This window comes from Macrobrachium nipponense, chromosome 29, assembly GCF_015104395.2.
Source record: "Macrobrachium nipponense isolate FS-2020 chromosome 29, ASM1510439v2, whole genome shotgun sequence".
NCBI classification, from domain to species: Eukaryota; Metazoa; Arthropoda; class Malacostraca; order Decapoda; family Palaemonidae; genus Macrobrachium; species Macrobrachium nipponense.
In genome coordinates this window covers 48,079,562-48,092,868 of record NC_061092.1, presented here as the reverse complement: position 1 = coordinate 48,092,868, position 13,307 = coordinate 48,079,562, and the positions used below count along the sequence as shown (strand labels likewise).

Genomic DNA, 13,307 nt, shown 5'->3' with positions numbered 1-13,307 from the left:
GAGAGAGAGAGAGAGAGAGAGAGACCTTCCATTCACTAACACGTTTATTCTTCCATCAAAACAAAACCAACTGAATGGAAAACTTGCATCATTCTCATAATAATTTTACGAAAAAATAATAGGAGAGCTGTCTTGTAACTCAACTGATCTTTCAAAACATATTCTGGTTCTCTTCTCTAACACCAGCCTCACAAATATTATTTCATAAAAGTTATAACTATGAGGTAAGAAACTATTCAGGAAAATGTGCATAAATTACAATGCTTCCTATAAGCACTGTATATATATATATATATATATATATATATATATATATATATATATATATATATATATATATATATATATATATATATATTGAATTCTTATGAGTAACCCAAAGCTATGATGTACGTTCTTGGGCTTCTTTTCGACGTTTCCTCTAGTGACTACAAAAATGAGAGAGAGAGAGAGAGAGAAGTAATGTGATATCATTACTCCCTGAAGGCGAAAAGGGATTTAAAAAATCACAACTATAGGGAGGAGGAGAACTTGGAAAATGGAACGGGAAGGTATCAGGAAAATGTGGAATGAAAAAGTTATCGAAAAGGGAGAATACACGAAGGGTGATACAAAATGCTAAATAAAAAGATGAGCAAAAGAAAAGAGAGAAAACCAGGATGAGGTGAAAAGGAAGCAGCAGAAGAGGGAAGGGAAGGGGGGAGGGGGGGGGGGGGGGGAGGGTTCCTGATAAAAACCTACGACGACATTTCGCAAGAACTCGACAACGATGAAGGAAAACCCCTTTTGAACCGACGGCCTTACGTAAAGGATGAGGGCCAACCACATCGAGGCGCTGATGAAACAGGTGAGCTTTATCTCCGCCGGCCTAGAGATGGTGGTGCCCTTGCGCACCATTTCGTATGGTTCACATAAGACACCAATACCAAATGGTAAATTCGTAGCTTATTTTGTCTGCTTCACACACATTCTATAGCAGTGACGCATTACAAAGAAGCAGCAAAATTGTTTGTTTTGTAGCAAAAGCACAAAATATCAAATACTAGAAGGTTCAGTGTGCATTCATATATATACTAATTCATTCAAAGGGGCCTCATTTCACTGGTGAACTCAACAGAGAGGATCTCATTCACTGGTATTATGAGACATTAATCACTGACGTTATTCATTTTACAGAACCTCACAGGTGTCATTAATCCAACAGCTCTTAATAATTCCTAAAAATGAACCTTACTGGTGTACTTCATTCATATGAACTCTATTTTAATGTAGTTCACTAAACTTACTGAATGAAATGAGATCTGATATCAGCTTTCATCCACTTAATGTGACTTTACTAACGTCATTTGTTTACAGGTAAGTTCACTGACGCTATTCACTCAATTGGAACTTATTAATGCATTTCATCCAAAACATAACATAGTCCCCTTCTCTGAAAAAGGATCAAGAGTGGTTTCAAAATAAACACTTCAATATAACTATTTATGGGGAAGAAATTCTCGTACAAAATTGGAGCTCGGAACGAAAAAGGATGAGTGAAACTGAAACATTTTGTAAATGCAGCTAAAACATTTCACGTTTCAAAAAAGCTCGTCCAGATCTCTCCCAAAGTCTCATAACTTTGTTGTCAGTCACGCGACTTTGTTAAAACCTGAATGAAAATCAAGTTACAACTTGTTTCGAAATCTTGCTCAATGAAAAGCAGCCAGCCAGACTAATAGTAAGTATATACACACATACAAACCGAAAAAAACCCATAACATTTTGTCCGAGGTAAATATCAACCTCATCGAGATTACTAAAAAAAAAATTCTAAGTATAAAATCAGGCGAATACCATTAGGTTTCACTGTACATAAAATGAAAGTTCCTATCATAATAACAATAAAGAATCGTCAATAACATTGTATTTCCCACATAAAATCACGATGACGATACTTGTACCATTCAATTCAATGTGAAGTTAAGATCATTAGAATTATATTGTACGCAAAAACAACATTTGGCTGAGTCAAGTTTTATGTCTCGTTAGCATAAAAAACGTGGCGTCATTTAAAATCACATTTGGGCATCCGTTTTTATGCCTCAAGACAAGACAGATTGCTGGAGCTTTGATGGTTCTCCAAGGGTGGGGGTAGGAGGAGGGCTGATATGGAAGACGCAGCTTGGACCAGCTGGCCGCAACCTACGACCCCCAAAACTGGCAAGCTGAAATCCTTGAGGCGGTAACAACGTCCGCAGAGAGAAAGGCTCAGTGACAGAAAAACGCCAACCATACTTACTCTCAGTACCGTTTTATTGGCATCTTCTTTGGTCCTGCACGGGTGCCATGACTCTCCAAAAAGTAACACATGACTCCGCTTACGAACTTCAAATTCACGCCACTTGAGAACGTGAGTTACATGACTCGCCACAAGACAAGACACTGACGTCTCAGGTCTTCTGCCCAAGATGCTTGTTCCTTAAACATTTCCAAAGGCAAATGTTCACATCCACGAGCCAAGATTTAACAAAGGTTTTAATAATAATGAAAGCATTCCCCTACAACTTCCTAAATTTTCTTCAATATTTTTTGGGGGGTGGGAGGTTCCTTCTCTTTTTTTCATACTTCTGAGCGCGAACGAGAGGCAGTTTGTTTATGGAGAGGCTAGGCGTCACATTATTCATTTATTTATTTTCCCGTCAACCTTTTCTCTTTTTAATCGGCCCTGAGAATAAAGCTCCTCTTACCGCATACCCAACAGAAAATGAAATGCTGTGGGCGTATCAATACTCATAAAAAGGATACACCCCTATTTCTTTATACAGCGTCAGAGGCATTTAACCTAGCAACTTTGCAACTTTCTTACTTCTGCAACGTTAGCAACTGCGTCGACGAGTGCCATGACTAAAAACTATGCAGACGCCCATAGGTAGTTCTAAACGGGCCTCAAGGTGGTTGGGTAAATCCCGTCCTAACAATGAAGATAAGACGAGGAAAGGGCGTCGCCCTGCCACACAATAAAAATGCTACAACTATCATTTCTTTTTGTTTCTATCAAATTCTAAAGCAGTAACAAACTGAAACTACTTTCAAATTCAAATTCATTTCCTACTTTCCCAGGAGCGAAACGAGAAGTGAGAGGGACTTTCCTGTTTTGGACCTTGGGCCCGTCTACTGTATATGCATCCAAAAAAACTCCCGTTAACTCCCATAAGGGTCTAGACGGGCATTAATAAGGATAGCAGGAAAACAATCCTTGACTGGCGCCGACATCGTTTGATCTTGAATACAGACTCTGCGATAACTTGGTTTTCACCCGACATAAAAGTCCATATTTTGGAGGTGATCTTGACATGCGCGGCAATGTACCGATCTGTAACTCTGACTCAGATGGCAATACTTTGTCTGATCCTGACATACGAGTGATATGCTGTGACCACAACATCCATGTTAATGATAATTTTGTAAGGCTCTTGCTATAAAAATGCAATGATAAAGTTATCGGGCTTCTGACATCTGAATCAGAGCTAACTCATAACGCTGCCATACGAATCCGCTATAATTTTGTTGGAACCCTGAGGTAAGATTCAACGAAAATTCGATTTGACCAGGCATACGATTCACTCATAGATTGGTTTATATTCTTACTAAAGAAACATCAAAGATAAACTGGTTCTGATAATGACTTACGCACAAATAGTAATTTGATTTTGACTCCGATACATTAGCATGACTTGGTAATGATTAGATTTTGACCCTGACATCCAAATAAATGACCTGGTTATTTGGTTTTAATCTTAACATATGATTTTGTGATAACTTCGTTCTGACACCGACAACCAAGTCAGTGATAATTAGGTTCTGACAATATATACAAGTCAATGACGAGTCAGTGATAATTAGGTTTTGACAACATATACAAGTCAATAATATTATGGTTCTGAACCTTACATACTAGTCAATGATACAACGGTTTAGACCATGACTTAAAATTCACCGATAATTTGGATTGGAACACATACGAGTCACGTTTTTTGTTTAAGCCCTAACATGATTCAGTAATTTGTAATGATCCAGGCATACGAATTGGCAATAATTTACGAGACTCCTGACAAACCAGTCAATGATACTTTATGCCAATGAAATACGCAGAAATGTGGTACATAAAACAGTTGCGAAATATATATAAACAGGAAACATTTAATACGAATATGAAGCAAAATGCAACATCATAATGAAATAAATGTAACAAAATCCAAGCGAGATTAAGTAAAAATAAAAATTATTATTCAAGTTGAAAACAGGTACTTCAGCAAAAGCTAATTACTGGAAGACAGTCTGCAAAAATATAGTACAATGAAGAATATGAGAGACATTATATGACTCAAACCACATAAAAAAATTTTTTGTGCTGATCAACTTTTTCTGCTGGATATTGTTGACCGAAATAGTTATCGTATTTTGATTAAACGGTGAGAATTTCCTGTAAGGCACAAGGCGTGCAAATGAACGACATTATCAATGACTGATGAAACATACCAAGTTAAATTTTAAGACAAATTAATAAGGCTTGTGTCAATCTCTTCAGACTTAAATAATTTAAAATAATTGATACCATTTGAGAGTATCCATTAATAATTAGCTTGTCATAAGAAATAAACCTAAAATTAACCACAACATTGAAACACAGAAAATCAAGAAACCAACAACAACGTATAAAATGCGTGAGAACAAGGAAAAAATTGCAATAAAAAATAAAATAATACGAGGAAGGAGAAGGAAGAACACGTACAAGAATGAACCTAATGGCATAAAAGAAAAGAAGCAAAATAATGACAAAAAGGCGAAGATGAAAATGAAAATGATAAAACACAAGGAAACTGAGAGAATACAACAATGACAGAACAGACAAAAACAATGAGAGGGACAACAAAACAATACTACAGCAATAAAAAAAAAACTTGAGTAAAAGAATTGAACAGCTCACTCTAACCGGAAGTACAGTGAAGAATACGACACAACTGTAATAAAAAGGAGTAAAAGAAACACTAAGGTTACTTATAAGAATAAACATTGCAATAGTGTGACAACAAGATGGAGGGGGAAGGAAAACCAAAACAACTGAAAATCAATAGCTATAAAGGAGGTGAGGGAAGAAAAGACAGTGCAGTGGTACGAAAGCTGATGGGAAGATCTACAAGAAATGGTAAAGAATTATTTATGGCAGGGAAGCCCGGGGCGACGAAAACCATAACATTGAAAAATGAATAATGGAATAAATGGGGGGGGAGTTTGTTGTACCATGGTGCAGGCGAAAGAACAGCATTCAAATGATGAAACTTTGCATGAATAAGAACAATGCTAAACTTTATTCTAATAAAGAGGGCAGTAAAGAACAAGAAAATTGCAGAATTAAAATTTAGGCAAAATTAACAACAAAGGTTGAACATGAAACAATACAATATTGTTAAGTCTGAAGAACTCACAGAATATATCACAATATGGAGGACAGGAATAAACAGCAATACAACGCAAAAACCAGAAAAAAACATACAAGAAAATACCATGATAATAAAGAAATGGCGAATCAAAGAAACACAAAATTAATTATAGAAGCAATGATGGAACAAAAATACATAGCTACAAAAACAGAAGGAAAAACAGGAATGCAACACCTAATTGTTGCTGAGATGTGAGACATGAAATGTATTACAATTGTAGGAAATTAAAGGAATGAAAGAAATTAGAAAACTGATAATAACGTGGAGGAAAATGGAGAAGAAAAAATAATTCAATGCTGTACCTATAGAATAAAAATAATTGAACTGAAGAAATAAGGGAAGTGGTAATAATAATAATAATAATAATAAAAGAGGAGGGAAGTATATACTAGAGTAATACAGATGAAAAGATCAAATACAGTGAGAAGGTATAAAAATAATTCTACGGTATTAAAAAAAAACTGAAGAAAAGAGAAATAAGGAAGGGGGAGGAGGGAAGGGGGGTTGAATTCAGAAAGTTCAATGAGCGCCTTCCAAGAGAGGAAGCGGAAGGAGCCAACGCCTGTTTCAAGCCTACCCACCCACCACCTAATCCCCTAACCTCCCAACACCTACCCAACACCCCCCCCCCTTCCCCATCTCCACACCCTTAACACGAGAGAGAGAGAGAGAGAGAGAGAGAGAGAGAGACTTATCAGAGATATCTGAGGCACAGGTGTAAAGTGGCTGGTCTTACTTCACAGTTCTACCATCAACATTGACAAGCTTACCATTTATGTTCAGACCAAAATTTGTCATCAGTGTTATACAGCAGACACCTAAAATACGAATATAAAAAAAATCACGAATAATGACAAAGTTAAAACTCTTCTTATAACTCAGAATGAGCTGGTTATCATAAGGTTTCAAAGAAAAACTGCATACAGTAGTAAAGCAATAGACAAATAAATAAATAAAGTTAATCAAATCAAATAGACTCTTGCGTCAGCAAAGCTTGAATACACAGCATAAGTGAATGCAGGTTCCAACCAGCGTATTAACACCTACGAATAACCTGAAGAACAAAACCAACAAGGCAAGCCAACGCATAACACTGGTGGTCGAATGCCGTTCTATTCACTAAATAACCCGAGCCTACTTTCAAATCCAATCTCCATCACTTGAACAAGAAACTGGCCATACTAACAAAAGGAGAGAGATAAATCTGTGAAGGAGATGAAACAAGTGAGAATAAGAAAGGCCAGGGGAACAGGAGGAAAACAGTGGGGAAAGGGGGGCACCGGAGAAAATGAGAGAGAGAGAGAGAGAGAGAGAGAGAGAGAGAGTACAGGAGGAGAACGACGAAGAGAAATAAAATGGAACAGTTCGATAAGGATGAGCAGGAAGAAGAATAATACGAACCTGAGGAGAGAAGGACAAATGGAAAGAAGAAAAAAAAAGAGAATGCGACAAGGAAGCAAAAGGGAAAAAGAAATATTAGGATAAGGAAACGAAAGAGTAAAAGAGACAATGTGAAAACGATAGGGGAAACGAAATACTCCGATAATGTAGCGAAAGAATAAAGGATACAATGTGAAAACGATGTGGAGAACGAAGAGGAGGTGGAGGAGGAAGCAAAGGAGGACCAGGAGAAGAGCGCAGAAGCGGCAACAACATTCCCGGTCTGCAAACACCTGGCTGACTCTTTAAGCGAACGACATTCGCTCCTTCCATCAGACAATTCATCCATAAAGCATGAAATGACTCTACGCTTCACAATGGATATCCCTCACAACCATGAATCAAAAGAGAGCATTCAAAGGGGATATTTACATAGTCCGCCATGGAGGCATACCTCACTGTTACATTGGCGAGATGGATCATTCATGGGTGCCACCTTTCTCTCGCTATACTACACACACACACACACACAATATATATATATATATATATGTATGTATGTATGTATCTATGTTTGTATGTATGTATGTATACACACACACGGCACAGTTCAGTGGATCACTGGTTACCGACTTACCCGACCAGCAAAAGGGCCAGGCTCGTCCCCATGAATTAGTGAGAACAAGAACCACCAGTTCGTTTCCCGAAAAATCCAGTGAACCTCTCTTGAACTTAGTAATGAATGTCAGTCGAATGTATGTAGTGGACGAGGGCACAGGACTACAGACAATACAAGTTCCTTTACTATGATCCTTCATCAACTAATTGCAAAATGCACCACGTAAGCAAAAACCTTCCTTACCACAGCCGATGGATACAACAGAAATAAATGAGTGATGTATAAGTCCACCAGAGACGGAGAAGTCGTTAAAAATTTGGGTCGCAGACATCAATGTAGCATTAACATGGCCCTTCATTAAGGATTTTAGGAAATGCAAAATATCACAAGTAACCTGACTACATGTATCTTTGATAAGTCAGCTGCAAGGAATACAAACCATGATATACTAAAACGTACTCCAGATAATCAGTTTAATTTAAAATAATCATGATGGGATAAAATTCTGATGGGGACATAAAATGAAAGACTGATATCACGTCACCGTCTGCTGCTATTATCAAGGATATGGTCACATCGTGAAGAAATGTCCTGCAATCGAGAGAGATGACCCAACAAAGATCTTAGTGATGGTTACTCTACGGTTAAAATATCATGTGGAGAAATAGATGTTATAAAGCACTAAATGAGACTGTGGGGGTTAGAAGCAGGACTGAACATAATTATTTAGGCAAGGTAATAAGATAGTTAAGTTAAGGCTTTTCGCTGACGATACAGAACATAACCTGGTATTTAGTATTGTCTACTATAAGTGTGTATGTGTAGTGTGTGTGTGTATATATATATATATATATATATATATATATATATATATATAAGTATACAAATTGACCAACCCAGCCTGCCTGGGATAACTGAATGACAACCAATATAACTCTTTCTCTCTCTCTCTCTCTCTCTCTCTCTCTCTCTCTCTCTCTCTCTCTCTCTCTTCTTCCCAACACCTACCCCCTTTTTGATGCCAGTGATGTCTTACCCCCAGAATATTCTTTTCCAGTTAGTAAGTCATATGTATACCGAAATCAGGTATTATAAGTTCGTAAAGCTTAATTTGTTACTTGGTCTACGTTTCAGGGAAGCCATTGCCATCCCCTCCTACCCCCTATGGAGCCGGTGATGTCTTAGTAAATCGTATGTATACCAAGTTTGGTTGAAATTGCTCAATGCAATTCAGTTACGTTGGAACACATACACACGCGCGCGCGCGCACACACACACACACACACACATATATATAATAATTACAAAAGAGTGAAATGTTCTTGCATTCCACCATTGGTAATAGTTAAGTTCAAGATTCAGTAAAAACTAAAAATTCTAGCTCCAAAAAATCTTTTGAAATAGCAACATTGTAGTCAGACATCATAACATATAGCACCAAGTGTTATGACATACGCCAAGGATGCTCAAACACCACACAGAAGGTCGAGTCTCAACATGAACATGACAGGCAACGCCTTGAAAATAATGTGACCATAAATGCATTCAGCACCAAGAAATCTGCAAGCGCATCGCACGGCGACTATAGACCTTCTTCGTTCTAGGCATTCCCTTTTCAAGGGGAACAACTTCCTGAAAAACTCACGTCCGTGTATTATCATATATAATGACTACCATTATATTTTTTTTTTGTCTGCGCGTTCTGGGCTTCTCAAGAATGCACGGTTGCCAACCCCGCTGGCCTGCGGATAAAATGCTACCTCTGTCAACAACTCAAAGTTTGGTACTCACCACTGAAAGGCGTTGAAATGGAAATAGACGAGTCCCTGCCCGTAGAGGAAGGTGGCATCCTTCCAGTAGTCGTTGGGGCGCAGATTGTAGTACTTCTGGTATGCCGACATGGCTGCCGAAAAGAGAAGGAAAATACGTTAGTCTTGCAAGAAAAAAAACATATACCAGCACTTTATGTCAACACAGGTAACCACCGGACAAAAAAAAATAACACGACACGTGCGGCATCAAGATACCTAGTACAAATAACCTATGAAGAAGTGTTCAAAAGTTAATCGAGACCCGAAAATTGTTAAAAAACGCGTGATATTTTGCATCTCACAATTCGAAACATATTCATAGGCTCACCTTTCCTCGTGAAACTAAAACAAATCCCTCGAATCGCATAACTAAAAGAATGCAAACAGATCAGGAGGTTGAGCCTTACTTCAACAATGAGAGGAAAGTGTCAGGAATTACTGTCAAAATTTTGAGTAGGATGTCTCCTTTCAAGAGATTATTATATATATATATATATATATTATAATATATTATATATATATATATATATATATATATATATATATATACTACACCCACACATTTTACAGTATACAATAAAAATGCATCATTGGATGTTTTCCAACAGAATTAACAAACTGAGAATGAACTTACGAGTAGTAACAGCAGCGAGACCAAAATGTCTTTTAGAAAATATCCTCATGAACAACAAATGACAAAATTTCATACTAATAAGCAAAATGAAAAATCTGCAGTAACTGACGATCTAAAGACACCTAAAAGCAACGCGCCTGAATGCAGTAATAACCGTCAAGATGACGAAGAATTTTACTGATCTGAATTTATAAACAAACCAGAAACGTTTTTCACAATTTAAAGGTCACTGAAACAACGTAAAGAGATGTCTCAAGACTTCAAATTTGTGTGAGCGAGCTAACACATAATGAATATAGCTAATAAATGGATTGAGCATAGCGAAGATGATTACTTTTCAAAATAAGTCAATAACTAATTCAATAACCAAAATATCTAATAATAATGAGCAAAAATTCGCAAATGACACAATGAAAACCTTAACCAGTGCTCATGTAAGTGAACAAATATAGATTTTCAACCAACCGGAATGTACAATCATGAATCGAAGACAAGAGCCCTCGCCATTAATATGAAATTGCGATATTTTTTCGTTTTTTACGAGACAACGGAGAGGGCCAACATTTCTCGTTCAAAATTTTCAAGTTTCGAGGGGCTTGTTAATAAAGGGAGGAGGGAGGAGGGAGGGAGGAGGGAGGAAGGGAGGAGGGGAGGGAGATGGGAGGGGAAAAAACACCGACTCATAAACTTTCAGGCCTTGAGGGTTCTGTTGGAAAATGGAAGGGGGGAGGGGGAAGAGGGGCCACTTAAATCAAAGCTTTGCTGGTTTAAGGACATGCTTCTCATTACTTTAAAAAGACACGAACTCCTGTAATCATCATGACGTTAAGATCACATTCTGATGGGAGTGGACTGAGGGCGGTGAGGGGATGGGAGGGGTAGGGGTGCGGGATGTAGGAAGGGGTTCATGACCGTCGCCCTTCACTAACCACAAAGGGTTTATGAGGTCGCGAGAGGTTACAGTAAAAGACACGCCAAACACTTATGGCTCCTTCATGAACCTGCTCACAAGTTCATTCTTCACTTCCTCTAATGTGCATGTAGCGAGTTTATGAACGTTGTTGACTCCTATATGTGCGTATTCCTTTACCATTCTAAAACCACGCAGGATATTATCCATTTCAAGAAACATATAGTAGTAAAATATTATAGTAACAACAGCAACGACTGCGCAACAACCATCATTTCAATTCAAAACACTCCATTCAATCCGAAATCGCTTCCGGCCAAATGCAACGACCTAGACCAGAATACGAGTCATGATTATGGCACCCGCAAAGCATGTTTTCAAGGCCCATGCACTTCAAGACTAGACCCTGTTTTAGAAATAAATCAGTTTACAACAAAACTTCAAAAGCTACTGTATCTATAACATTGGCAAAACGTTACACTGTTTCTTCTCTTTATGGAAAACATATTCATGATGATGATGATGCTAATGATGATGATTATGAAGATTAATAATAATAATTATAATAATAATAATAATAATAATAATAATGGTAAAAAGAAATCCATAATTGTATTTTTTGCAACGACAGGCACAAAAGTGAGGCTTTCAACCGTCAAAAATGAAAATACCAACAAAAGCATAAGAGGATGCATGCTAAGAAATCTCACACATATTCAAAGATTTAAAGGTCGTCAAGAGCTGAAGTGAGCAGAATACAGTCAGATATCTATTACTGATTAGCCAAGGATGAAATGGATCACGAAGAAAACAGAATACAAATAGACCCACGTCTTATTTCTTAATGACTTAAACCAGCGAGTTTTAGTTCCTTCTGCCAGAGCTAAGAAGCATGCTACAAAAGAATGACATCTCCGGAAAATTAAGTGGAAAAACCACAGTTAAGACTGAGTTAATGAACGTTTTGATAGTGATAATCAATTAAAGCAGCTTACTCACTCAAGCAAATCAACAGGAAATAATGTCATCCATCAACCAGTAAGGAAATTTTTAAAACGTTACATGCCTAATCGTTTCGTCGTCCATAAACTTAACAAGAAAACAACTTTGAAACACGCTCCCGAGGTCTAAAAAGTCCTCATTGGGGAAATTATACACGAAAGTTTTCTTCAAAAAGGTTTCCCACACGAGTTCATTAATTTTCGCCACCAAAGTATGGTAACGCCCCAGAAAGACGCTCGAGCCGTGTTCTTTTCATCATCCATAAATGACAAGAAAACGTCTTCGATTTGGCAGAAAGGGAAAGGGCGAACGTACTCATCCCCCCGTCATCATGAGCAACTATCCGGAACGATCATCAACCACCCAATAATTTCATAGAAAACTGAACATAGGAGTATTCTTACCAAGATTCTCTCTTCTCTCTCTCTCTCTCTCTCTCTCTCTCTCTCTCTCTCTCTCGATGTGAATTTAAGAATAAGATGCGAGAATAAAAGGAGGCCTTCGTATTTCTTAGCCTGCCTATGTACTCTTAGTTGGTTGCTGAATATCGCGCGACGATATTCAAAAATTCAAGAATAAAAAAAAAAAAAAAAAAAAAAAAAAAAAAAAAAAAAAAAGAAAAAAAAAAAAAAAAAAAAAAAAAAAAAAAAAAAAAACACACACACACACACACACACACCAAACAAAGACCAAATAGAGACGTCCAAGTAGTCGTCATAAAACGTAGGATTTGGACCTTGATTTTTTTTTTTTTTTTTTTTTTTTTTGTTTTTTTTTTTTTTTTTTTTTTTACATTCGTAAGACGGTCCCGCACCAGTACCCTCTGGTCACCCTAAGATTCCTTTCCTATTTCAGTATTCGCCGTTTTCAGATCTGTTTCCCTTCAAGAAGGGATGAAGCGCTGTGCAATTGTCTTCTTAGAATAAAAATCGGAGGTGTTGCAGAGTCAATTTTTCATCACATACCAGTATCATTACTGAATCAACAGAAGAATGATAGAGGCTGCCATCGTTCTTTTCTTGAGTTAAACTTATTGGTGACTCATTAATAAATATACCAGACATAATATCAAACATGAGTTACAACTTCGTACCTAACCTAATCACAAACAAGAAGTCTAGAAATGATATGCCAGGGACTAGACGTCAAATTTAATTTCATCACAGACGACACTTTTGCAAAAGAATTACAATAACAGAATTCAAGAAGAGAGAGATCTGTAAGCACAGAAAAGGAGGCATACATTATTACAATAAAAAAAATGGCAGACTTGAAACAATACAACCGTCTTTTACAACGGAAGACTTTCGATTATCAACTTTACACAATACATAAGGAGAGAACTCGGCTGCGAAAGAAATTACGTGCACCAAATTTCTGGGGTAAAAAACATAATTATTCAAATCATACGCTAGTTCTACAAGATGAGCTAGATAGCAATGACTTGATTGAACGCTATATATACAGT

At 37.2% G+C, this 13,307-nt stretch overlaps 1 protein-coding gene across 2 annotated transcripts in view; it reads right to left on the bottom strand.

The window, feature by feature from the left end:
• LOC135206270 (histone demethylase UTY-like) overlaps positions 1 to 13,307 on the bottom strand; it is a 265,727-nt gene that overhangs the window by 155,862 nt on the left and 96,558 nt on the right. For both annotated transcript variants that reach the window (XM_064237687.1, XM_064237688.1), the window contains exon 3: positions 9,274 to 9,385. In XM_064237687.1, the coding sequence (XP_064093757.1) occupies positions 9,274 to 9,385 (112 nt within the window). The remainder of the gene's footprint in view (positions 1 to 9,273; positions 9,386 to 13,307) is intronic.